The sequence below is a fragment of the Venturia canescens genome, chromosome 3 (genome assembly GCF_019457755.1).
Source record: "Venturia canescens isolate UGA chromosome 3, ASM1945775v1, whole genome shotgun sequence".
Taxonomy (NCBI): domain Eukaryota; kingdom Metazoa; phylum Arthropoda; class Insecta; order Hymenoptera; family Ichneumonidae; genus Venturia; species Venturia canescens.
This window is the reverse complement of record NC_057423.1, coordinates 14,103,640-14,129,632: the sequence shown is the minus strand read 5'-3', so window position 1 is coordinate 14,129,632 and position 25,993 is coordinate 14,103,640. Positions and strand designations below refer to the sequence as shown.

The window sequence follows — 25,993 nt, the reverse complement described above, 5'->3', positions numbered from 1 at the left end:
TTCCGGAGCCACATTATATGCGAGATCCCTGCAACTGATGGTAAGTGTTAAGTCTTTATATATATCTAACAACGGCGCTCGGTCGGTATAAATCTCAACATTATTATATCCGATTCGCAGCGAGATTTGAAGAGGAAGAATTCTCCGCTTGGATCACGCATCGAAACGTCCAGAGCAACGCAAAACGCATTAAAACTCAAATTGTAAGATTGTTTCTTTATGGTCAAAGTTCGAAGATTTTTTGTACGAAAACTGTCACGTAGTTTCATTAATTTATCACGCCATTGTGGCATGCAGGATCAGTTTTACTCGTTACGCGCCGTCTAGTGAAGTTTTCCGAAAAACTGGTATTTTTAATATGTTCCGTGATATCATCAATAAGCGTGTTATAAATACTAAACCAATTTGGAGGAACAAGTTCACGAGTTCATTCAAAAAACATCAACTCACTTTTTTGATATTTCGGACCAAGCAAATTGGGGTTTTCCTTGTCAAAAATATTACTCGACGACCAACGGTGCCATTTTACACGCCCTTATACCTTAAATCACGGTCTTTAATATCTTAAATGTAAAGTTTTCTACTCGAGAATTTCGTGCAGAATATCGCATTTTTTTGGTTTTCCTTTGCTTGTAAAACGGAAACTAAGGGAGCAAAATGATCTCGAAGCAGCAAAAGCCTGCACGTGAGAATTGCAATATTCAACGTTGAACGTAATGATACCCTCCGAACACAGCTATTTATTCGTAACTCTGGGATAGAAAGGATTAAAAAGTCTCTCAGGATCAACTGTATATTAACTAATAACTTTATATTTGTTAGAATCCGAGCATCATCCTGGCAATCAACAATGTTCGATAAATCGGCCGGTATTTCGAGTAATTGGCAATAAATGAAAACTTCCCTTTTTTTTATCTCTCATATCTATGAGCGCGAGCTAAATTTGAGTCAGCACATCACACTTAATACAAAACGCTGGAATATTTCCCACGCGGTATTGTTAATACACATTTAATAGAATAGCACCATGAAACGTCAATTTTCCTTCGAGTTTTCTCACGTTTCCCGAAGTATAGTGAAAAAGTTGCGCGATAACGATACCATCTATGAGAGCTGTTCTATTGTTTCGAAGGTGCGGTTCCCATTGGTAGAGCCAATTACTGATGAAAACTCACAAAAATCATTTCAGTCCAATTAAGCACATGGAACATTCAAACTTCCGATTTTCTTACACACTCCATCCATACTCTAATATTGGCAATTCATGTACAAAAAGTAGTACTGCCTAATACAATAATAATCAATAATAATGATAATATATCTATAATATCAACGGCTGGTGCACTTTTTTCCCAAACTGAGTATTTTCCGAACAGCGAACGAAATTCGTGAGATTAATTACGACGAAGCTATGCAATTAAAAAATCTCGTTACAGTAACAAAAAAAAGTTTTTTCAACCCTAGGAACGTATACTCTAAACAGGGGTTAAAACGACCCCGATCGTCTCTATTACATGAAATGTTCCTCGTATGCAACAATACGCTTTAGTTGTACGCCATTGTCTTCATTTTCTGATAACATTGATAATGATGTGCGATTAACTCGCACTCGGCGATCATTCAATCCCGGCAACTCGATGAAGAGTGAACAAGTTTCGAAAAAAAATGCAAAAGAAGAGGTTTTTTTAGTAATGATAATCGTCGTTTCGCATTCGAGTTAAATTCGAAAGAATCTCTATGAAAATGAGCGCCCCGTACAATATTTATGTTTAGTATAAATGTAAATATACAGAAATCTATATGCATATACGCTTACCGTGTAGTAGCTATAATAGTTGAAATCAATAATATCGCTGATTGAATTCACTAATTCTAAATACAGAGGACCTATGATAGCCGAAGATTTTGTGCGCAACCACTCGCTTTCTTACCACTATGATAATCGTACAGTCTTTTTTGTCTACGCTCAAGTAAAACAAGAAAAAAACGTTACTCATAATGTCAAATAAATTGGTAATAATAATGAGAAATTCAATTAATACTTTTTGTGGATTAAAAAACGGCGGTCGACTAATGTTCAGGGACTCGAGGAGTTTCCTCGTCTTTTTTTTTCACCAAAGTACGCAAGACTGGCCTACAGCTCTTGAAAGGGATAGCGAAAAGGGGGAGGGCAAAAACGTATTTAATATTCTTATATTATACATATAATATATGATAATTTAATTATCTATTTTATTATATATATAAAATATTAATGTTAAATATTCGATATCAAGAATTAATCACACATATTCTCATGCCAATTTTTCGTTTCCATAAAATATTCTCGGTTTTCAACGATTCGCTTAAAGGCTGATGAAATTCAGCCATCCGTAGGACAGTGTGCACATTGATGTTTGTGATTACAAAATCGGGAGAAAATTATTAAAAAATTGCTTAAAAAAGAATGGCCAACAACGCGGATCAATCAATTCCGAACTGTAATTCTTTTGAAATTGTTTACGAATATCGTGAAAGTGAAGTTTGAATATCTATTGATTTGATGCTCGAGTAATGTCGTTATACACGATGTTGAATCTCCAATGAAAATTTAAGAAAATTCACGGTTTTGTATGTTTTTTTTTTTTTAATTTTTTCAAGAATCCAAGGAAAAAAAGAATATTCGAAAAATTAGATGACATCCTATTACATTAAAAGATCAACTTCGTGTCGCATTACAAAAAAAAACACTGGATTATTTGCCGAAGAATATGTTCTTTATATGATTTGTTAATTACTCTTCGGAATTTTCACAACTCAAAATAAATGTTTGTCAGGTCTCAAAGATGGCTGAATTTCGAGATTTTTTCTGTTAGCGAAGTGTGGGCTTTTGGCTCAATAAAATTTGGCTAAGAAACATGCATCGCCGAACCTTAATAGTTATGACGCTCCGAATAATCCAAGGTGGCACAGTTCGCATCATTAGAAAAGTAGCTTTGAGCTACTTATTCGCGTCCTGACTAGATTTTATCTGGCCCTCGTAGAACCGCTTCGATCTCTATGAATAATTTAGCTTCTCGAAATTAGCAGCATCTCCCTCGAAATACAATGATATATATCACAATTAATATCCGTCCGCCTCTTTTGCATGGTACGCAGATGGATATGCCAAGACCTGATAGGGGCTTCTGATTTTTGTCCTCGCTGAATTGAGTAATAATAATTAGCGCTGTCAGTGATGAAACGAAAAAATAATAATCGAGGATAAAGAACGAAGCTCCTTTTTTGTAGGATAATTAGCACAGATTCCTCTCGAAGAGCCGGAACGCCAACAACAATGCTGCTATTAATGTGCTCAATGAATTTCATTAAACAGCACATCGTCCAACCTTTTCTCACTTTTCTTCCTCCACTGCTGACCATCCAGATAGTTTTCATATCGTCGCTACTTCACTTTTGCTCCTCTCGCCATACGTAAAATTTGATTTTCATTGACGTTTAAAATCCTTGCGAAAATGCACGATGATCCGGTCGCTGCGGGATGAACGATCGAGTGTTTTAAACTCACGTGACGAGCGATTGATCCTCCTCTTTAATGTGGTCAGCAGCGATCAAGTTTCATGGCACTTTCTTTTTCGTTGGCTTTTTGCTACGGGGCAAAGTCGCGAAGCTCGTTATCTGGAAACAAGAAAAAACAGAGTAAGTTTAAAAGTGAAAAAGAAATAAATTGGATATGAGGCAAATTCAGGCACGAAAGCTGCAAAAAATCATCGGTTCAGCGCAAACAAGAGATATTAAAATATTGACTACTGGCTAACGCATCTACAATTCGGCACATTCGGGGGCGTTTGTTAATATTCCAGGGGGACCAAAACAAAAACTCTGGCACAAGAGGACTGTTGTTATTTCGTCATAAACGTGGTTAGTTCAAAGGGTTTTTTTTTCGTTCCTTTTTTCTTTTGCTCAACAAAGCCTTTTTCCATACATCGTTCGTTGGTCGAGTGATTTTTTCCACGCTGATGCCGCAACTCGGAGCGCGAACTCGTGAAGGTTTGTGTATTTGGAGAGCTCGGAAGGGAGATTGTTTACTGTTCGGTGTCGCAAACGAATTTAGAAGAGTTGCGAATCGGTGAATGGGACATTTGTCTAATAATGATTTTCGAACGAGGCTTCGCTTCCTCTTTTTCCAAGCTAGATGCGGCGTCTTCGTTTATTTTATCGGGAATAATGGGCTCCTCATTCGTGGCACAACGATCCAAACTGTCGGTGCGTAGATCGATGTAAGTCTCAGTATTTCTGTCAGGGGTCAGAGCGACTTTTAACAATGCATCCTCGACATCGATCTTATCTCCTGGAGCCGAAAAACTTTCGGCACGCGAGCCAACGCTCACAGATCGTGATCTCGATCCGCAGCTGGAATTAGACGGGGCCGAATTTTCGTCGTCCTCGTTTTTGGTGCTGGAGGAATCTTTGTGAAAAGTGTGGTTGAAGAAGGTCTTTGGGATCGTCAACAGTTTCGAAAGTCCCTCTTTCTTCGAAGATTTTTTTTTCCTCGATTTACCAGAATTCGGTAAATGCGAAACAAATACATTTTTCGTTTCGCTCACGTTCGTAAAAGTTTTGAGTCTGCCAGTTTTTATAACGAGCGTCGCTTTCAAGGCACTCTGCGAAGCTTCGTCTTCTTTGGACTCGTCGTCCTCGTTCTTGAGAACCGGTGCTTTCGGAGCTGGCTTTTTGTGGTATCTTCCCGCACGGCAATCTCCCTCCGAGTTGCTCCTCGAAAGATTAGGCGTTGTCCAAACTTCAAGGGAATTCGTGCTGCTATGATTCTCATCGAAATTCTCAGGTTTCACACTCTCCTCCCTATTCTTTGCTTCATTAACTCTTGTCGCATCCGAATCCGTGCTGTGTAATTTCTCATGCGACGATGCAATGTTAGTTACAGCTTTGCGTGCGTTGCTCAATAATACCTTGAGTTCTTCCAGTTTATCCTGACAAATATGGTTGTCGTTAGTTATTAAAGTGTCATTATCGACCATTATTTCTTCGGTGGGCAAAGGTGCCATTATTTTCTTGTCTTCAGGTTCAATATCGGTTAAGAATTCCTGATTATTCGACTCTTTTTGTTTCGGCGATTCGAGCACGTTCTCTGCGTTTGTCACGCTCATATTTTCCTCAGGAATTTCATCAGCGATTTTTTCTATCGCAAAATCGACAGGCGGACTTTCAGCTGCATCCTTCGAATTTCCCTCGGCATTTACCGTTATTAAACTCGGCGCTAAATTCTCGCAGACATCTTTATTGTCGCTTGGATTAACCTGGGAAAGGAGCAATATGAGTTCAAGGGCTTGTCGGGCGGTCAGGAGGGGAAGTGGCTGAGGGAACAGCGACAAATCCGGGAAGGAAGAAATCTCGCTTGTCTGCTCGTCCTCTCCAACCTTCAAGTCCAGAAAGTCAAGGAACATTAAAGTTTTCATTTAAAAAAAAGTATCCTAGGATTCGATATTTTTTCTTGACGAAACCGAACAATTATAGCGTTCGCTGGATACGTGAATTCATTTTAACTAATTCATAACTGACCTCCGGGATTTTTTTCGTCGTTGCTGAACGTGGTCTTGTTCGTGTCCTCGCGCCCACACTCGCCGTTCTCAAAAGCGAATCGACCTGCGATGTTACTCGATTCGTTTGTAACGCCTCGCCACTGCTGTAACCACTCGATATGTCGTCAGACGATCTAATATTTCTGTAATCAAATATATACATTTTTTAAATATCCATTTCAATCGCACTCCAATGTTTATGGACTTTTCAATGTAAAAAATACTCAATAACGTCATCCAAATAAAATTATTTGTGCAAAAATCATCAAAACAGGAGTTAAATCATTTGTCCCATCAACTGTAATAGTCGAGGTCATGTGGCAGGGCTCGCGTTGACTTTTCCTTTTCATACCTGCCACCGAGCCCCTATCACGTTTCTCGATTTCGAACGAGGTCAGTTCTGGTCTCAAAATTATATGATAATTCGACAAAAGTATGTTGAAAAATATAATGAGAATGAAATTGAATAAAAAAAATTACTTGAACAATAAAAAAAAACAAAGTTTCTCGGATGTCAGCAACTAAAATTTACAAAACATACTTTGTAGATGCTTCAAAGTGAGGAAAAGTAGCAAAAACCTATTTATTTTTCCATATAATGAACGAAAGATGGATAGGAAAATCCATGAGTCGGTAAAATTTATTGAGGTATTCCTTTCACGAACCCGAATATTCTACAAATAACTAATTTTAAATTACAGTAAAGTAAAAGTGCATGCGAATACATTGGCGAAATTTCAGGTCAGATTGTCGAACATTTAACAAAAAATTAAAACTTCAATAATCGTAAAATTTATATACGGAAACTTATGGAGATTCCTCCATCGTCATCAAATTTCTATTCCATAATTCATATACTAAATAATTCTAATTTCCTGATACAAACTGTCTCACAGATAGGAAAAAATTTAAGGAATCCATAGCGACGAATAAAGGGTTACCGAATGCTTAAAAAACATATTAACGATAGAAGTTGGAAAAATGGCAGAATACGGTCGTGCGAATAGAATAGAAGGCTTTGTTTAGTTGTCGTGTCGAAAATGATAGAAGCCAACGATTTACGGAAATATACAATAAATCTACGAACTCCGGGGCTGTTGTTTCCAAAACTGATTTTTCACTTTGCAGCCTTGAACATTTCAAAGTTCAAAGTTTTCCAAAAACGATCATACGCTTCACTTTTGGATAGAGCACAATATTTTGATGCGATGAAAAACCGGAGTTCAGGCGTTATTTGTGTGGATATAGAATGCCAGTGAAACTCACGTTAAACTAGCTACAGGATCCCTAGGCCTTGGTTGTCGAACGTCGACATCGACTTCGGAGAAGTACATTTCGACGCGATTACTACTGGATTGAGTCCTTCGAGGACTGTATCCCCTTCTTCCTGGGTTTTCTCTCCGACGAGGTTCTACTGCAAGGAATGAAAACAACTTGTAGAACGAGACTTAAACTATAAATAAATAGAGAAAAGAATCAACAATGAATTCGAAACCTTCCATGTCCGTCTCGTCCCGCATGCTCGATGTGTTTCTATTCTCATCCTCCTTCTCTCCCGTAAGATCGCTGAGACTGTAACTTTTTTTGAGTTGTTGAACGAGTCCTCCGCCACCCTGTAAGTAAAGAAAAGGGTAGCAGTATCGAATTTCGCAAACGACATAAACCGATTAATTGAACATTTTTAATAAAATTGTCATATAAAGAAGCCATAAGTTTGAAGAAAAAAAATAAATAAAATAAACAAAAAACAATATAAATCGGACGAAAATAAAATAAAAGTGCAATCTTACCAACGAAAAACGTGTTAATGTGTTATCGGCCATCACCCAACCGAAGGGATCTTTTTGTCATTGTTCTTAACTTTGCATAGCCCTTTCTTCGTATTAAAGAAGAAAAAAAAGCATTCTCTTTTTTTTTCTTTCGATCGTAGTGCAAAGGAATGAAATCGGAATAAGTAATCATACCGTCACGTGAATTAAGGAGATTACTATGCTAGCGATCCAAGCCTTCGTGACGTATTTATCCAGGAGCAATAATCCGGTGTGACGTATGATAGACTAGTAGTAGAAGTGGTAGTACTCAAGCGTTTGTTTTATTTTTATTCTGTTCATTTGTTTACTTATTTACTCTCAATGCAATCGGCCAATTAGTCATCCACTTTGGTACAGCCAGGCTTCAAATGAATCACTACTTTTTTTCTTGCTATTAAAAAATATCCGAAGTTAGGCGTGAATACGGTTTTCTCAAGCGATAATATACGTTTTGGATTAAATTCGCATAACTTGCCGACTAATGCCAATGAATTTTAAAAGTTCGGGCGAAACGAGATTTTTCAAAGACATAATTTATGAAAAAAAGACATACATTTGTAGCAGTAATTTTCATTAATGTATCTGAACAAAATTCAATTTTCTGTCAAACTTATGTATTCTCATAGACATTTGTTCGATTCATTGGAAAAATGTAGTTTTGCCCGAGCGGGAATAAATGTATGGCCAATTTGTTATAAACGTCTAAGCGATGATGAATGACGAAAAAACGAATAGAGATTCGATATTAAAAATCGTATTTATTCGGGAAATAAGAACTCATAGTTTCGTGGATTTGAAAATCGGGGAACATGAGAAGGGAAGGGTGGCTGCTTGACGGAGTATAAAAACATTTTTTTACGAGCGTACGAGTCAAAATAATGATTGTAGATTTGACACGATGTGCTTTGCCGTTGATTGTATAAATAAACAAAGATTTTTTTTTTGTAACGCGTAAACATTGGTAACTCCGTTCACTAAGCTTAAAAGCGATTTAACATATATTAATTACGTACAAATATCCTAGTGAAAACTCGTAGACTTATCACTTATCACACTGTGCTAAAAGGCACTTTTGTGGCACATCAACATTTTCATCTTATTCGTTTTATTAAATGGTTTGTGTTTTGGCAATTAATAATGCGAGCGATACTCTCGATTTGGACTAAAACACGTGCGAAAATAACGAAAAAAGTAATGTAAAAATATTCATTGATTGATGAAGCGTGGATTCTTAATTCTATAAATACAAGACAGATAAAAATATATGTATAAAAAGAAAAGTAAACGAAAAAACTATAAGTTTTTTTTTTCAATGGGAACGTGATTTTCGAATAATTTAATGAGATTTTGTCAAAATTCTGGACGCTCAGTCTCTAGGTACGCGATGGAAAGACAACGTGCTTCTTTCCCCAGTCTTTGTTTTCATTTTTCTATTGTTTCATCGCTCCCTTTAATCCTTGTATCAGTATCATCACAAATTTATAACTTCGTTGACTCGATAAATTTTCTTCCAAACCAGTCGAGAATTGTCCTTCTTCTACGCGTACTGAGTCGTTGATGAATAAAATATTGAGGAGTGAAAAATAAAATTGAGCTAAGATCGACTCTGGGATTTTTTTCGGACATCATATTCCATTTTTCTTCTCTGTCCTGATCGCAGACTCTCTTTAATTTTTCTTTGTTATCCCGGAACTTGACAAATTATCGAGAGGAATTTGGGAGAAAATGGAATTTCTTCAAACGCGATAACGAGGGAAGCCGAGTCCCAAAGCTCCGTAGCTATCGATGGGTTTTTATAAATTTGTGATTATTGGTTCGAAAAAATGGAATTTAGCTGTCAGGTTCATCGCTAAAGTCACAATCGTAGCGTCGGAGCGTGACTTTGCGGGCGTTGGTGAGAGTCTTTTTTTTGCCAGGTCTCTTCTTCGTTGGTTTGTCCTCCGGGATTTTGAATTCGCAGGAAGATTCTTCTTGGTAAATAATTCCGCCGGTGGATTTGTCGTCGAAAATGAAATCGATGTCGCTGTCATCGTCGTCGTAGTCGTTTTCTGATGGGACGTAATCGTCGTCCTCATTGGCGGATCGTTGCTCGTCCATTTCCAGAAAGGGTGATGCCGATCGGGACTCGCGACGAGGAGAATTTTCATTTGTTGTTCTTGGAGATGATGTCGTGCGTTGCATCGTAGAATCTGTCCTCCCGTCGACCACCGTAATGTCTCGGCTCGTCGCTGTTGTCGTCGTCGTCGTCAATGTTCCCGTTCTCGGTTTGGCTAAACTAGAAATCGGCGAGTCTGATTGGCTGGCGGGATGGGTAAGCTGGGTCGGTATTGTCGGGATGATGTTTGGAAAATTCTGTCTTGCGTTTTGTGTTGCAAGGGTGTCCGAGGCGAGTGACAAAACGAACGGGTCGATTTATCCCGTCGGACATTGATCACGCGCGCGCACACACACACACACACAGGGAATGAGTGATGACAGGGAAATTTGAGAGGGAGGGAAGAGAAACAATCGTTCGTGCGATTAAGTGTGATGGAAAAAGAAACGTTTGTCAAACAATTAGAGAACCGCGTAGAGAGGAAGAATTTTGTATGTGAATATATGAAATGAGACGCGACAGGGCATCAATGTTTTTCAAAAACGTATTAATTTTGAGGTGTGAAGGAACGTGCGATGACGGATGGATTCATCAATGAAAGACCGGTAAAACTCACAAATACACAAAGATATAAATCAACATGATAATCATAAAATTCTCTATATCGCCAAACATATGACACTCGTGAGAATGCGAAGCCTCTCTCTCGCTCATTGTTTCGTCTTGGCTCTTTTTTTCTTCTTCTCCCACATTTATCTTGTCTCGATTAAACATGCTGGCGATGCGTGTTAACTACGATAAATGGAAAAGGAACGAAACAAGAAGAAAAAGACAGCGCAAGCACGATCAACGATCGTCATCTCTGAACTATCACGAATAATATGAAAGAAAACGGACGAATAATAAATAAATGAAGAAAAAAAGGATCTTTTTGGACGAAAAAACGAACCGAAACGTATCAATTTTCTCGTACCTTTATCGCGGTCTGCATAAGTACCGTTGTTGCATAATTCACACCTCGAGTACCGAGGTGCAATACAGCTGTGTATCCCTGCTCGGTTGCTCGTGCTAGTGCGTCATCGATCTCGGCCTCACGGCGACTCAGAGCTGGATGTACGAATCGACGATATAAAATGCTCGATCCCTTCGTTGCTGGACTAAGCAACCACAGCACCAGGATTATCTTGATCTCGTAGTAAAACGGGAACCTTGACAAAAGTAATCGAGATTTAGAAATTTTGACGAATCTTATAGCTCCGGGCCATCACGACCAATGAAGAATTTTGTGTTTTCATAACAATCATGACCGCCAAAAGTTTGAAACGGTATTATAAAATTTATTCAAATTCGTTTATTCGTTATATGGAAATTGATCGTTCATAAATGAGGATCTGTCAATATTCCTATGGTTACTCACAGAGTAATTTGGAGCAAATATTATTTTTACTCGTTTGAAAATCAGTCGAAAAAGTAATGATTTAAGATATGACGTGGCTTCGTTAAAATTCATTAAACTTTTTCAATATTTTCATGGGCATGAAACGATTGAAGGAACTTTTGTATTTTTTTTTTTTTTATTTCTGGGGTAAAACGACTTGAAAAATTTGGAAATCGAGCCCGGTCTCCGAGAACTTTGTTGCTCTTTTTGTCTCTCTTTCTCGCGAGAATGAGAAAATGAAGAAGACGCGTGGAGGGGCAAATTGTCGCGCTGCACGTGTTGGGACTCGATATCTATCTCGTATAATACGAAATTAGAAATTCGGGATTTCCTGGCTGGTCGAGCATTAACCATCGCACTCGGGATCCACGAGAGTTTCGAGAGAATGCGCGAAGAGTATAGCCGCAAAACCCCGGGCCAGACGTTTCTCTCGTCGAAAGTCTCAAGCCAGGAGAATTTCAAAGCAACCACGATACACGCGGAGTCTGTTCGCCCGAGTTTCGCTCTTTCATGAAACTGCCCAAATTCTCTCGTTCTCCTTTCCGCGCTTTCATCATCCCACAGACGAAGCTCTGTTGAAATTCTCACCAGAAACTGAAGAAAACATCGGTGAATGTCTCAGCGCACGTGAAAAGCGCAAATACGATCCAGTACATCATCCATTTTACCTGCAAACAGTAACAATAATTAACTCAACGTACGCTGCGTCTTCTACTGAACTAAAAAATCGAATAAAACTATTGAACCATTCGATCGATTGGAATATTAAGAAATTCCATTTTTTGCTTTTGATACAAAGAGAGACGAACGATAAAAAATTTCTTTTATTTGTTATGAACTTTATCAGCTGAATAATTTTCCGATGTTGATGAAAAATATTCAATATCTTGAAGAGAAAACCATCGAAAATCGGTTTGATTCGATAAAAGAAACACGCTTCGAAGTATCGTTCGATAAAGAGGAATAAATGACAGCTTCTTGCATTTCAGACTACAAATTTCGCTCGGTCTTTTTCACTACCGAAAAGCTAGTTCTGGAAGAATAAATGTCGCGGATCGACGGTTCGAGGAATCATGAAATCAGTCGAAATGTTCGAGGATGAAATTGATTTTTTGGACTTACGTATTCTTTGACGTTCTTCGTTCTGACAGCTTTGTACGAGGCATAAGCCGGATAGAGGGTACCAAAGACCAGTCTGAAAATCGGATAAACGAGGATGTAAGTGAAAGCTCTTGGCATCATGATGGCGAGAACAACAGTGAGAACACCGAGATTTCCGAGTGTCAGTTTAATGGGTAATTTCTCGAGTTGATCGCGAGCCCAGATCAATGATTTTTTAGCGATAAATTGGGTGGTCCTGCGAGCATTTGAGATGGCAATTTCATCGACATCGGTATTGACGTCGCTGTTGAATTCGTAACTGGTATCGTCGTATTCGCGAACTTCCACGATGGTTTCGCACTCGCTCGTAGTGCTGGACAGTTTCGAGGTCATTTTTCCGAGGACGATCTCGTTTTTCCACAATTTTCAATATCCGGCGATCTTCTCACGGAGCAAACGTACTTTTTCTTTCACGGGACGAAACTTCCCGTCGCGATCGGCTGAAACATCGAATCGCCGAGGGATCGAGTCCCGTGAGAAACGCAAGCTTCGTCGGTGACGAAGCTCTGATTATTCGATCAGATTATTTTCTATGGATCCGCCGCGAATGAAACGGTGGGATGAAAAAATACGATTGTGCAGCGTAACCGCCGACGGTCAATCGAGGCTCGTCCTCGACTGCTCTTTCGCCTCCTCGCAATCGTTTCGATCACTTTCAGAACTGCCTCGTTGCGTCTCCGTGATGAAACAATCGACGCGACTCTCTCTCTCTCTCTCTCTCCCTCGCTCTCTTTATCGCGCGGAGATTAGTTCACCGTCGTCTCTTTCGCAACGTTCTCATCGATTCGAAGTGACCGAGGCATCGACCACGAGACGCGAAAAATCGATTGAACGATTTTTATTAGGTGCCAATGAGACCGATCGCGAGAAAGAGGGAGAAAGGGGAGGACGAGAGGGGATCGAGAATACTTGTTCCTTCACCGAGGAAGTCGGAGTGTACTGCACAGCTGGGCAACGAGGAAGACGAGAGAGAACGAGGTCTCTGGGAGGCATGAATACGTGTACGAACGGGAGACTCTATTTTCGCGCTCCCCCGTAAAGCCACGTTCTCGCACACGTTCACCAATGAAAACATCGCGAGATCGTTCGCCTTTTCATCCACGAATATTCACCGCCGTTTCAATTCCATTATTATTCTCAATTTATGAAGGCACAGGTGCGTTCAATTAACGCGTTTAAACGTATTTTAAATACGGAATGTCGAGGGGGGGAACGAGAAGGACGAGAAAACGTGAGGCTCCGTAAACATCTCTCGGATCCAGGGAAATGCGTCGTCGATCGGTCGGCGTTTTAATGCGCAGCGAAATTTGAACCGACGCCCTCGACGTGCCGGGCATCACTGACTGCTTCACTCGCCACTACACAGAGCATCGTGCCGAGTATTCCTCTCGATTAAACTCGTCGAAACAGTCATTACTCCACGTGTATCTTTGTTCGTGCAGAGAGTGTCCCAAACGTCGAGCTCCGGATCGCTGCGCTCCTTGAAAAACTAACGAGATTTTTAAGAAGCAAGCTTTCTTTCTCACATTGAGATTTCGTGATTCAACATTTTTTTGTTGGATCGAGAAATCGTCGCGGAAATCGTGCACTTGGCTAACCCAAACAAACATTTTGTCGATTCGGGCACTTAATTTATTGGCTCAATGAATAATTCTCACTGAAACAAAAGTATCGCTGGGATGGATAAATATGTTTTGGCGAATCGTCAAATTAAATTCGCTCGCTACGGTTCCTTGATCGAACGAAACCAAATTTCGCAGAAATTGGTACTTCCCATCATGTTTTTTGTTCTACTCGAAAGGCAAACTCTCATCAGAGGAAATCGTTCCGGGCTCTACGTCGAGAAATGATTTCTCCGAATTTTTCGATAAAAAAAACTCTCCAACAATTCCGGTAATTTTAGAATTTCGTTCCCTACCGAATTTGCAATTCGTAGTTTTTCAATTCACAACAGTGATTTGGTGAAATAAAAAATTAGTTAATCACAAATGTTTTTTTCGTTAAACTCGTTGGACTCGAACGTTGCAAACTTGAGCGAATCGAAGCGACTTTTGAGACACCCCGGCGATGGAGGAAAAACATAGATATAGCCGCGAGCTCGCGCTCGCTCGCACTATAAAACAGGTAATTCGATGATTATGGTCAATGTCGCCCTGCCACATGCGCCTTATGCAACGCCAATTCGCGAACGTCCTTTGTACACATCTCTCTTTCTCTCTCGCAGTACGAAACGAGAGAGAATTCGCGCGGCGCACCGCGCCGCGACCGCGACCGGAAAGTTCAATTGGCACGATTCAAGAAGCTCGTCGTTACTCACGTTTGCTCTCCCTTTTCTTCCCCGGGGAGTTTCTTACACAATGTTAATTGCTGTTCAATTAATTAGTCATACGCGAAACGATGTCTGATGACGTCGCTGAGAAAAATGCGCCAGCACCTTCCCCGAGTCTATTTCGAATAGTTCGTTAAACGTCGAAAATCCAGAATGCTTATTTTTACCTCCTCCGATCTCAATTCGTCGGTTGCACCGGAAAAACCAAAATCCGATCTCTCGAAACGATCTTGTTTCGTTCTTTGACAGCGGCCAGCCCCGCAACGAAGGAAAAGTGAAGAGCGAAAATTGTTTTTGACGTTTCGTTGGAGGAGGATCGTCGAGCGAGCCCCGGATTCGCGTCAACTTCGTGGTTATTAATCAGCGAACTCGCTCGCCCACTTTTTTCGTTTTTTTCCCCTCCCTCAGCCCGCTCTCGTTCTCTTTCCGACCGTCGCTCTTCTTTTCGTATCTGAGAAAGTTTAAAATCAGCTCGGAAAGAATCGAGAGCAAAAAAATCAAGAGTCCCCGGCATTCGCACGGTCAAGATCATTGTCATTGTCAGTCTCTTCATTATTCTCCCTCTTTTTCTCTTTCTCAGCTGAGTTTAACGCGTACGCAGCGTTCTTCACATTCCTTTACGCTTCGTTCGTCGCTCTTTGCGTGGGTCAAATTCCCCTCGCTTCTACTCACCCCCGGTGATATTAATCCGGAAAAATATTCGTCACGACATTTCTCACGTTTCGAGACGCGCGATTGCCGCATCTCGCGTCTCACATGGCCGATATCGATTCCCAGATTTTTCATTCGGCATCGTCGTTTTTTACTAACCTTCTGTATTGAGCGTTCGTGATGTCCTCGCGAGAATAATTTATCATTATAAATGGCGCAACGATCGTGCGGAGCGGTACGAAATTCGTGGAAAAATATTATAAATTCCTTAAAAAGATGAATAAACACTGGCGAAAAGCTGACGTGGAATTTTTCGTAGAATCGTTGCTCCTCCTTTCTCAAAATAATGCGAAAACAAAATTCTAGAATAAAAAATAGTGACGTTTGTCTTTTCGAAGGTAAATAAAACTGCATATTTTCGTAGGGTTCGACAGCTTCGAGATTTATTTATCGATTTCATAGATCTTTACAGCATGGGCGAGGTCGATTTTGAGGGGGCTCGGGAGAAAATGAACGGAGGCTGTATTGACGACGGTGATACGCTTGAAGACGGGGGCGTGAAAGTTTCGAGAGTAGCGCGTACTCGTTGGGACGATGACGGGCATGTTTTTTCGGTGTGGCGGCGTGAAACAGGTCATTGTGAAAACACTTGTGTATATTTATTTGCGCACTTGAGTCTGCAGTTCGTGCAGGAGCCGTTGGATCCTCGACGACGACGGAGGTGAACGGATCGCGGAGAAAATTCCAGCCAAGTCAGATGTGAATGACGACGACTCCGTCATTGAAGAAAACGGTTATCCGAATTTCTTGCCTGTTCGGTGCGGACATTATTCGAAAGGGTTTTCTACCCGCGGAATTCCTCCAGTTTCATGGATGATTCACGAGTTTTTTGGCTCTGTTTCCTCGGCGAGTGAACGAGGATCGTTGAATCGGGAGAGCGAGCGGATCGAGCCCACAAAAGTTCCGACGGTCCGAATATTTTATTGGAGAATCGAATCGGGCATGGCGATCCTCGCTTTTTCGATACCGGAAAGATCGAGCAGGGTCAACGATCCGAGTCTCTTTCAATCTCGCCCTCTCTCCGCGACGCGATTGACTCGATTCTTCGTCGATGATCGTATATACGAGTCTGCTTCAATTAGACTCCGCTCGACACGAGGGCGCGCGCGCGCGCGAGCGCGAATAGACTCGCTTTTTATTGGCAAATCAATTGAATCGCAATAAAAATAATGCGGCGAGTCAAAGAGCCGAATCGAATAAAGGCGAGTAATGAAATCGAGCTGGTCTCGCTGAAGCGCTCTTTGACGGAGCGACGCCACGACTAGAGTCTCCTCGAGACCGCACTCCGATTTATATTTAAACTCCCTCGAGTCGAGGGTAAAATGGCGCCATGAGAAACATTTCGCGCTCTCCATTTTCACGCCTCTCTCTTTCCCTCTCTTACCAACTGCGCGAGGACGCGCGACCACGAAAACGACATCGATGACGTTCCGCTCGCCTCCATCGTCATCGATTCGGACCGAAGCTCAATGAATTTTCGACCGCGCACTCGTTCCACCCCCGGAAATTCAGTTGAAAAAATCCTCGAAATAAGGAAACGAAGAAAAACCTCAGAAAAATTATTTCGTTAATTAGGGGGAAAAATCCTTTTTCCGAGCTCGATGTAGATCGCGCGAACCTAAAATGTCCACAAAGGAGATTTCGGAGTTAGTTATTTTCGGTGCTGCTGGGAATTGATGTCTTTCTTTCGAGCTTTCTTTCTCTCGCATTTACTCACAGGATGTTCGTAGAACATGTATTTTTTAAGATTTGTGGGTAGAAGAAAGAAGCGAAGTAACGCGACGAAGAATTTCCTACTACAGAAGTGTGGCCGAGAAAGAGAGAATTTTCTCGTCTCTCTCTGGTCCCTCTCATTCCCTCGTACGCGACTCCTGTCACTGATGAAACGTTGGGAAATCCGTGTGGGTTATAAAAGTTCGAGGAAACGTAAACGCGAACGCGAAACTCTCGGACCTCCCACGCTCTTTCTCTGTGCACTCTCCAGCTCTGTATTTTATTTTCTTGTATTCTCGAAACGTTTGTGCGGGCGGTTCCTGAGCCTTGGCTGCGACCAATAATTTTGACGATAAATTCTAACGACAGAAAAATAAATCGGGCCAGCTCGAGCTCGGACTTTCCGTCTCTCTCCGCGTTGAGGAAGCGAAACAATAATTTGTTACACACTTCTGAGTCTCGAAATCTGCAGAGAAAAGTCGTGAAAAAGGTACCAAGAAAATGAACTTTTCGCAGTGGTCTTTCCGAAGTTTTGTGCGAAGAAGATTTTTTTTATTGCTCGATTTTTTCTCGGAAATATACGAAGGAAGAAGACGTTTCACAGGAAACCGGACGAGGAGGGAGAGGATGTGACAAGGAATTATAAAAAGTTGGAAAAAATCGGAGAAAGAAAAAGTCATTAGCGCCGTCTGCGTTCGTGGTGTATCTGCGAGCAATTATTCAGAAGGAGGAGAACCGCATCCGGTGTTATTTATGAATTGGAATAATTTTGGAGATTATTCAGCAAAGAGATGCTCCTGAAGGATGCTGCGGGGCGAGAAGCGAGAACTATTGCGGGAAACTCGTTTTTCTTGGTTGATCGAGCTCCCGAGCAGCCGGAAAATTCACGAAAGCACTTTCAGCATTGCGGTATTTTGAGATTTGTTGAAAAATGAAAAATCCTCATGGATCGTTATAATGAGCAGAAAATATAAACGAGTTGAAGCTTTTTTGCCACGAAAATACTCGAGAGGAAAGAATTTCTAAGCAAAAGTACGAGGCCGTGAGAAGCAGTGGCGGGGGGGAATCGAAACGAGAACTCGAGAGGCATCAAACCACCCTCTCGTTCTTGTTGCCAGCCAGGCATCGATCCAACGTGCCACGACGTTACGAGGCTACCAAGAGCAAGCTGCATCTCTTCTTTTTTCCCTCCCTTTCCCTCTTGTGTTACGAATGTTGTTTGCAATCTCAAAAACTCAGCTCTTTTCATCAATTTTTTTTGACCGTGTTGCTCGAGCCTCGTTCTCTCGTTAATCAGGCTTTGAAACGTCTTGCACACGAGTTTGAAAAAAACTATAAAAATCTCGAGTTTCATCAATTTTTCATACTTCACGAGCACATCTATTCCCAATGTTGAACATTTTCGCGACTATATTTCCATCTCGAGAGAATTTTCATCGAAAATAAATCATCCGGTTCCCACGAATCGAAACAATCGGGCGAGCAGGGCAAAAGAGAATTTAAGGTAGATGGGTGAAGGCTACGCGATCCTTGCACTAACTATATTTTTCCAAAATTTCAAAAGACTTACTTTAAATAATATTTTTTTATTTTAGAAATATAATCGGTAGAGAACCAACATTTTTATACAATTTTATTATAAAAAAAACATTTCGAGTTTGTGGTTGATGTCACGCTGTCAGTTTTCTTCACAAATTTTATAGGCTACGAAGTGAGTTTACTGTCCAAAGTAGTATTGCAGTGGAGAATTGCAGTCGTTTTGTAAAAACTTACAAAAAAAAACGTGGCGAAACTGCAGTGCAGCGTTGCCAAACATTACCAATCCATTTTTCATGTAATCCGAATGATTTCTCATCAGATATTTTATATAATATTTCGGCCAACTTTCAACGGTACGATTCAAAAACCAAAATACTAAAAATACTAAAAAATAAATTTAAAAACAAAAACGAAAAAAAATTCTTGAATATTCACGAAATACAACGATCGATTTTTTTTGCGAAATCTTGGATATAACTAATGAAAAAATTCAATAACTTTTCATGCGTGTACGACTTTCATGTGCCGGTGTGATAACTGTCATAGAAAAGTCGATATTCAATAATTAATTTGCAGCTAAACTACATGGTAACCAGCGTCCAAATTTTGCAAATCTATCCAGTACGTATTCAATGTTTGCCTACAAAAAATATGATCGCGTAATCCTGGAAACGAATATTCAGGTAATGAATTTTCGATATTTTTCCAAATGTCCTCTCTCTCTCAATTTGAAGTTTCTCCAACTATTCTCGACTCGAGTTAATTTTCTCCGTACATTGACCATTCTGTTTCCACGAATATCTGCAAAGTCCCCAGTAATTTTCAAACATGTTCAAACATGGAAGAATGTGAGTGAAATGAAACGAAAAAAAAATTTTTTAATTTTTAAAAAACTGCGGAATACGCAGAGAAAAAAGGGAGTTGATAAAAAGCAGTGTTTCGCCTCGATCTCATTTCTCGTTCCAGTTTTTTCGTAGTCGTTTCCATTTGTGTACATGCAATGTAGTGAATAGGAATCAGTGGCTCTCGGTGGTGACTCACTTTGGCCAAGGTTGTGTCGTACCTTCACCGTAAAGTGGAGAGCTGAAAAGGAGAAAACGTGCGAAATGTATGTACGAAAGCGTGTCTCTTTCTCTCTCTCTCTCTTTCTCATCATTTCAATACTTCAATCTGTTGCGGTAAGTTCGTCTTGTTCTTTCTTCTACCTACACCGGATTCTCCTCCTTCCCGCGAAGGAAATTAATGCACGCGAAGAAGAGAGAATAAAATAAATAAACGATTTATGGGTGGTGAGGAGAAGGGGGAGGAGGATGAGAGTGCAGCAACCCGGGCGTTGCCTTTGTGACGTTTCTCAAGATCAGCTGCTGCTGCTTGGAGCCACTGCTGCGAAGCAGGATAAGAATCAACATAGAGAGAAAGAGAGCGAGAGAGAGAGAGAGAGAGAGGGCCGTTAAACTCGGAACATGTTATCGTCAATGAGCTCTTTAAAAACAGCCTCGACCGTCAGTCATTAGAAAACAAGAGTTCCTTCACGCACGTATCAGGGGGCACGAAACAAAATGGCGTTTCAACGCTACTCCGACGGTATTTTATTATCAATTTTTTTCATTCCCATTCGGCTCGACTGAATTACATTTCAGGAGATGAAAATTGATTTTTTTTTTTCTAAATAGAAAAACGAGAGCATTGATAATCGTAGGAACTTTATTTATTGACTATTTCGATAAATTCTTAAGGGGTCTACCCTAGTTAGACGCCCGGAACGAAGACTATTTTCACAAATTTTTTGGACCGGTATAAATTATAAATGTCGATATAAAAAGTGTCAAAAATACAAGTTAAAAAAAAAAATGGGTGTGCGCTGTTGATAAAATATCTGGAACGGATGATCGGAGAAAAAAAAGGGTTTTAGATTCAATAGGTAAATCGCTGTAGCGCTTATCATACCATTTTTTATTTTTCCAAAAACAACGAAAAAGCACGTTTTTTTCATCGTTTTTTGCAAAAAAAAAAAAAAAAAAATTAGTTCCACTCAAAATTTCAAAATTCGTATCATACGCGCTATAGTTAGTCATAAAGAACACGTGGTTGAATTTTGGTAAGGATCGGTTGAATAGTTTCGGAGATTTTATCAACGAGCCCTCCAAAAACGTAATCTTGTGAAAAACGCGCTTAAAGGAGGGTGAATCGCGACGATACAATGTTGCCATGCTAAACCAAGTTAAAATATTAAGAATTTCAAAATGATAAGAATTTAAGAAAATTTGGTAAATATATTCTTTAAAAATATATAAGCCAATATACATTTTTTTAGATTTTTTTATCACACAGCTCTCGAGTAATTGAACACTAAAGTTCACCTGTATAAGCATAGAGTTTACATATATATAGTTATACATCTCGTGCATAAGAACTTCGATTTAACATGACGCTGAAGTTTCCAACGTTGGAGTCCAACGAAATGATCGAAAAAAACTCTCCAATAATTCCAGTAATTCTCCTATTTTGTTCCCTGCCAAATTTGCGATTCGTTGTTTTTCAAGCTGCACCCAACGATTCGTGAAATAAAAAATTGGTGAATTTCAAACGTTTTTTTCGTTCATTTCGTTGGACTCCAACGTTGGAAACTTCAGCTTCGTCGATTTAACATGACGCTGAAGTTGAAGTTTGCAACGTTGGAGTCCAACGAAATGATCTAAAAAGAGTCTCGAATAATTCCAGTGAATCTCCAATTTTGTTCCCTGCTTAATTTGCAATTTACCATTAAAAACGTTTTTTTCGTTCATTTCGTTGGACTCCAACGTTGCAAACTTCAGCGTCGTGATTTAACGCTCAATTATTCGATAACCATGTGGTAAAAAAATTTGAAAAAAAAATTGTATTTGTATAATTGACGCCAAAGAATGTTAGCACAAAATTTTATCAAATTCTGATTCTTTTGATTCCGTGATCCACCCCCCCCTTAAACAAAGGCAGGTACGTGGTACTGCACTATAGACGATGCGTATTAGCGCGCTCAGACAGCCAAGTAAACGTCGCTCAGAAGTACACTTGGACTGCACAGATCTTTATATAATTTTAGCACAATACTTTTAAATATGTATACTTTCGAAAAATGCAATAAAAAACAATCGATTTTTTCGAAAATTCTAATTAGGGTAGATCCTTAACGTTTAGGTCGAATTCTTCATATTTCATCAATTTTTTTCGAGCATTCTTGTTTTGTTTTCAGTATTTCGAAATGTTTAACGTTTCGGAGTTGTCCGGAGTGAGATTCGATGAATTCGGTGTACCGCGAATTGATACAAATTGTTTATAAACCTTCCCGATCCTTGTTCGACCGCTATAAGTAATATAAATATAACGTGAGTCCTCCGAAATGATGATTCAAGTAATCAATCATATTAACCCTTAATCCGCGAACGTTTTTTAAGCACCCTAATTCCGTGGACCAGAGTCCTTTTCGTCTTCGCGCCATCACACCCGGAATTATCGATGAAAAAATCTGAAAAAATTCACGATCAATCTTCAAACTGTACTTTTAATGTGAGAATAGTAATTCTTAATTTTTGTTTCATTTTCAATCATTTTTATTTCAACAAATATCGACGAAATTTCGGAATGAAATTTTGGGCCGGAGAAGCGAATGAAGTAAAGTAAGAAGCGCGATAGTCGAGTGTCTTGACAGAAATATGGAAGGACTGTCGGACATCAACGATAATCTGATTTTCGCGGAGGGCCAAAATAACCGAGTCGCAAGTCGTAGTGAGACGCTTTCGAAAAACTGTGTAATATTTTTGAGCTAATGAAGCACAGTGTAAAAATGATCGCATTCTCTCGCCTCCCGTGAACGCAATAGCCGATGATTTTCTCGTTTTTAGACTAAGCAGCATTAACGATAGTCAAGCGAGAGATAGAAATTAATTGAGGTCAAAAATACGAGTGCGACTGCTCGAAGAATAATATTGCACAGGGACGTTGGATGAGCAAAAGAAACGTTAGTAAAGGCGGAGAGAAAGAGAGAGAGAGAGTGAAAAGGAGAAAAAACGATATTTCGAAACGACGCGAGAGGGTCGTTCGAGTGTCGACGATTCGTCGGACGGACAGCTCGAACTCGAGTTCGCGGATCGAATGATGACGCAACGGATGGCGACGCTTTCCATCAGACGATTCGAAGACTCTGGGAGAAAGGCTCGTTACACTAGATCGTGCGAGATTGAAAAAACAACAAACGCGGAAATAAAAAATGCAGCCAGATAGACAACGCGTGGAGGAGAGAGATCGAGAGAAAACCCAGAAAACGGTAAAACGAAGAAAAGAATAGTGCAGGAGAAAGGTCGGGAGTCGAATGAAACGAAGAGAAAGAAAGATCGCAGGCACGAGACGAACGAAAACAGAGGCTTTCAAACCCTTCACCATTTTTGGACGAGGCTTTCGAAATGGCCAACACACTCGTCGCCGAACGACGAGCGCCTCGCGTTCTCCTTCAAATCCCCCCGCCCCTCTCTCCTCTCTCGCGCCACGCTCTTTGTCTCGTTCTAATGTGCAAGCACGCTCTTTATTTTTAGAATGCAGAACGAGCTTCGCTCCCCAAACTTTGACTCGGGCTAGATCTCGATTCTCAACTACCTTTCGCCAACACCCCTAATCTTGTCTTGTACCAAAAACGACGCTGAAGTTTGCAACGTTGGAGTTCAACGAAATGAACGGAAAAAAGATTTGTAATTCATTATTTTTTTATTTCACGAATTATTGATGTGGCTTGAAAAATTATGAATTGGAAATTCGGCAGGGAACAAAATTGGAGATTTACTGGAATTATTTGAGAGTTTTTTAGATTATTTCGTTGGACTCCAACGTTCGAAACTTCAGCGTCATTACCAAAACCAACCTCGAATTCTAGAGTTGTGGTAATTATCAATACATTATAATAGGAATTATGTGAACAAACACTCGCCAAGTACTTCAGTCAATTTTTTTCTTTTCAATTTTTTTTCAATTATTTTTTTTCCTTCAATCAAATTGTTATTTTTCAATCAAATTTTTTTTCGTTTTAAGTTTATTTTCGTATCGGAATTTTTTTATATAATTATTTTCAACTTTTATTTTTATCGAATTTTTTTGTGTAGAACAACTATACTTTCAATTAATTTAAAAAATATTCATTCAAGGTTAATAAGTTTAATGTATTTGATTATTGATGCTTTTTATTCATCGGTTTCATTCGTTTAACAACTTTTTGTGGGACTACTTTCGGGGATTTATTTAACAACTTTTTGTGAGACTACTTTCGGGGGAAGTAAATGTACGAGGAAACTCGACTAACGATGGATCGGAAACATTCCATCCAAATTCAGCGCCACCAATCAATTTCACAGAGATTTTCGTGTTTGTTTTTTGCCTTTTTTCAGAATCGAGTAGGCGAAATACTTTTTTTTATCTCGGTTTTGACAGATTCAAAGTATCGATGCGAACAGCGAGTCGAGCTTACCTTTTGGTTGTAAGCTCAATGACATTTTCGAAGCTCGAGTTCTGAATTTTTCGAAATTCTTCAATTTCTCAAATAGTTTTTCACTCATCAATGTTTTTTTTATCTTCAAATTGACCAACAATTTTTTTCGGCTCTTATTCCATTTTTGTTTCAGGATAATAACGATCGTATGGGAACCTGAGAATTGCATCAGTTCGTTGGCCAGATGCGACAGCACGGAGAGAAAGGATTGGATTTTTGTAATATCGCAATGTTTTGTGTAATGAAAAAAACAACAGGATAGACGTCGTTAAGCAAGGACGATAGATTATTGTCGGTGGATGGCAAGACGAACGAGGACGCGGAGAAGCCTCTCTCTCACTCTCCTCAAGATGCACTTTCACTCGTGTGCACGAAGACACGAGCGAGAGAGAGAGAGAGAGAGCGACGAGCCTACGTAATAGCACGCTCGAGTCGCGCCTTTGTTCGAAAAAGTTGCACTTTGCACTGCCAGAAGAAAAAAAAATGAAACACTATGATCGAGAACACGCTCAACCATTTTTCAATTCATTGCGTTGTTCGTGGGGAAAAAAAACTAGTCATTCTCTTAGGCAAGAGAAGATAATGACTTTCGTAACAAAAAATGGCAATTTTGGGACTGAATTTTAGTAGAACCGTCACCAATCACCAATTCATCGTTACACAATGAAGCGAATACAATTTTTTATTGGCTCGATCTGATTTTTTTACCCTCCGCCACAGTCGTTCATTTTTCACAGTTGGAATGATTATCCAAAAATGACCGATTTTTCGTTTGCACTTATTTATGACTGAGCACAGAAGAACTAGACAAAAAATTAGCGATAAAAGTAGATTAGTGCGTTCTTAGTAAACGGCGTAAATGAACGTTTCAAGGACTCTCGTTTTTACCGATAATGCACGTATTCCTCGCTCTCCTCTTACCCCTCGTAATCCGAGAGTATCGTTGCTTTGTTTCACCTCAACGGAAACGATGAAAAGCTGTGTCATGTCATGCGTATCGAGATCTAATCGAGCGAAGAAAAAAACAACAACAAAAGGAAGAGTGTGGTGTGGACAATGACGAGGATACACGTACGCACCCGTATTCGGGGAACGACAGAAAAAACGGAAGTAAAATTTTCAAACTTCTTAGAATAAAACTCATCCGAGGCATCGTCAAGCATAACAACGATTAATTATTCAAGAAAATGCTTCACTGTCTAACGGCTATAGATTTCTATCCGCACGAAGAGACACACACACCGATGAATATAGCATACGGCCAACACTTGCTCACTGAAAATGCGATCGATAGATTTTCAACGACGCTCCTACAACCGGGAGAGACACGAAAATCGTCGTTGAATCGTAGATTTTTCCTCGAGATTTGAAATTGCTAAAAATATTGCGTCGTCCCTCGTTTCTTTCTTTTGAGTTGCCAATCCTTGAAATTTAATACAATGGGGAGGCTAAGAAAACGTTTTCCATCTGCAATACGATTTGGGAAGATTCCAGGTTTCGGTTATTCGAGGATTTGAATTCGCACCGTATTTCCGTTTATATTCGAAGCACTTTTTTTCACTGATTCGACACTTGCGGGATTTTCTCTGGATTTTTCACGCGAAAAGTCGTGATATTTAGCACTAGTCTTCAAATGTGATGCAATTTCAACATTTCCTCGAGGGGTTTGCGAAGGGTAAAGGGTTTTTCTAAATTCGAATAATATTGGTGAATTCATTGTTCGAGCTTCGTCGATTATTCGAGGCACCCCCGGCGCAGCTGACACTCGTCCTTATCTTTTATTTATTATGCTTCGTTTCTTCTTTTTGTTTTTCTATCCTTTTTTTCAATGACATACAAATCGATACTCACATGACGAGACGGGAGACAATCGAAGATATCATTATAACGACTCGGTAAACACAAAAACACTACGTGCGCGCGGGATCGGCTAAAAACTAGCGAATTACAGCAAGCGGAAAGACCCGGACCGCGTAGCACCGCTGCTCTCTCACAGGTCAGCCATGTTGGACTGGCAGCTGGCTACTGCTGCGCCTCTGACGTCACACCGTGTTTTCGTCACGTGACCTCAGGAGCGTCGCGACCGAACGAGCATCGAATTTCTT

At 40.0% G+C, this 25,993-nt stretch overlaps 1 protein-coding gene and 2 long non-coding RNA genes across 4 annotated transcripts; all 3 read right to left on the bottom strand.

Annotated features, from left to right (window-relative positions):
• Positions 1-794: 794 nt before the first annotated feature.
• LOC122408414 (receptor expression-enhancing protein 2-like) lies at positions 795-25,920 on the bottom strand. Of its 2 annotated transcripts, none has more exons than XM_043415190.1 (9): positions 25,740-25,920; positions 12,046-12,118; positions 11,512-11,591; positions 10,459-10,693; positions 7,075-7,192; positions 6,846-6,993; positions 5,560-5,722; positions 4,950-5,417; positions 795-3,657 (listed from the first exon to the last, which is right to left on the bottom strand). In XM_043415190.1, the coding sequence occupies exons 1-9, from the start codon at positions 25,769-25,771 to the stop codon at positions 3,598-3,600; spliced, it is 1,377 nt and encodes a 458-aa protein (XP_043271125.1). In that variant the 5' UTR covers positions 25,772-25,920; the 3' UTR covers positions 795-3,597. The 2 variants fall into 2 exon arrangements, with proteins under 2 accessions (XP_043271125.1, XP_043271126.1); XM_043415191.1 differs by having other exon boundaries at positions 6,846-6,990.
• On the bottom strand, positions 15,480-16,956 carry LOC122408419 (uncharacterized). Its single transcript, XR_006260489.1, has 2 exons — positions 16,842-16,956; positions 15,480-16,742 (listed from the first exon to the last, which is right to left on the bottom strand). It is a non-coding gene; the product is annotated as an uncharacterized lncRNA (long non-coding RNA).
• Positions 18,454-23,085, bottom strand: LOC122408417 (uncharacterized). The gene is made up of 2 exons (XR_006260488.1): positions 21,786-23,085; positions 18,454-19,459 (listed from the first exon to the last, which is right to left on the bottom strand). It is a non-coding gene; the product is annotated as an uncharacterized lncRNA (long non-coding RNA).
• Positions 25,921-25,993: the final 73 nt, after the last annotated feature.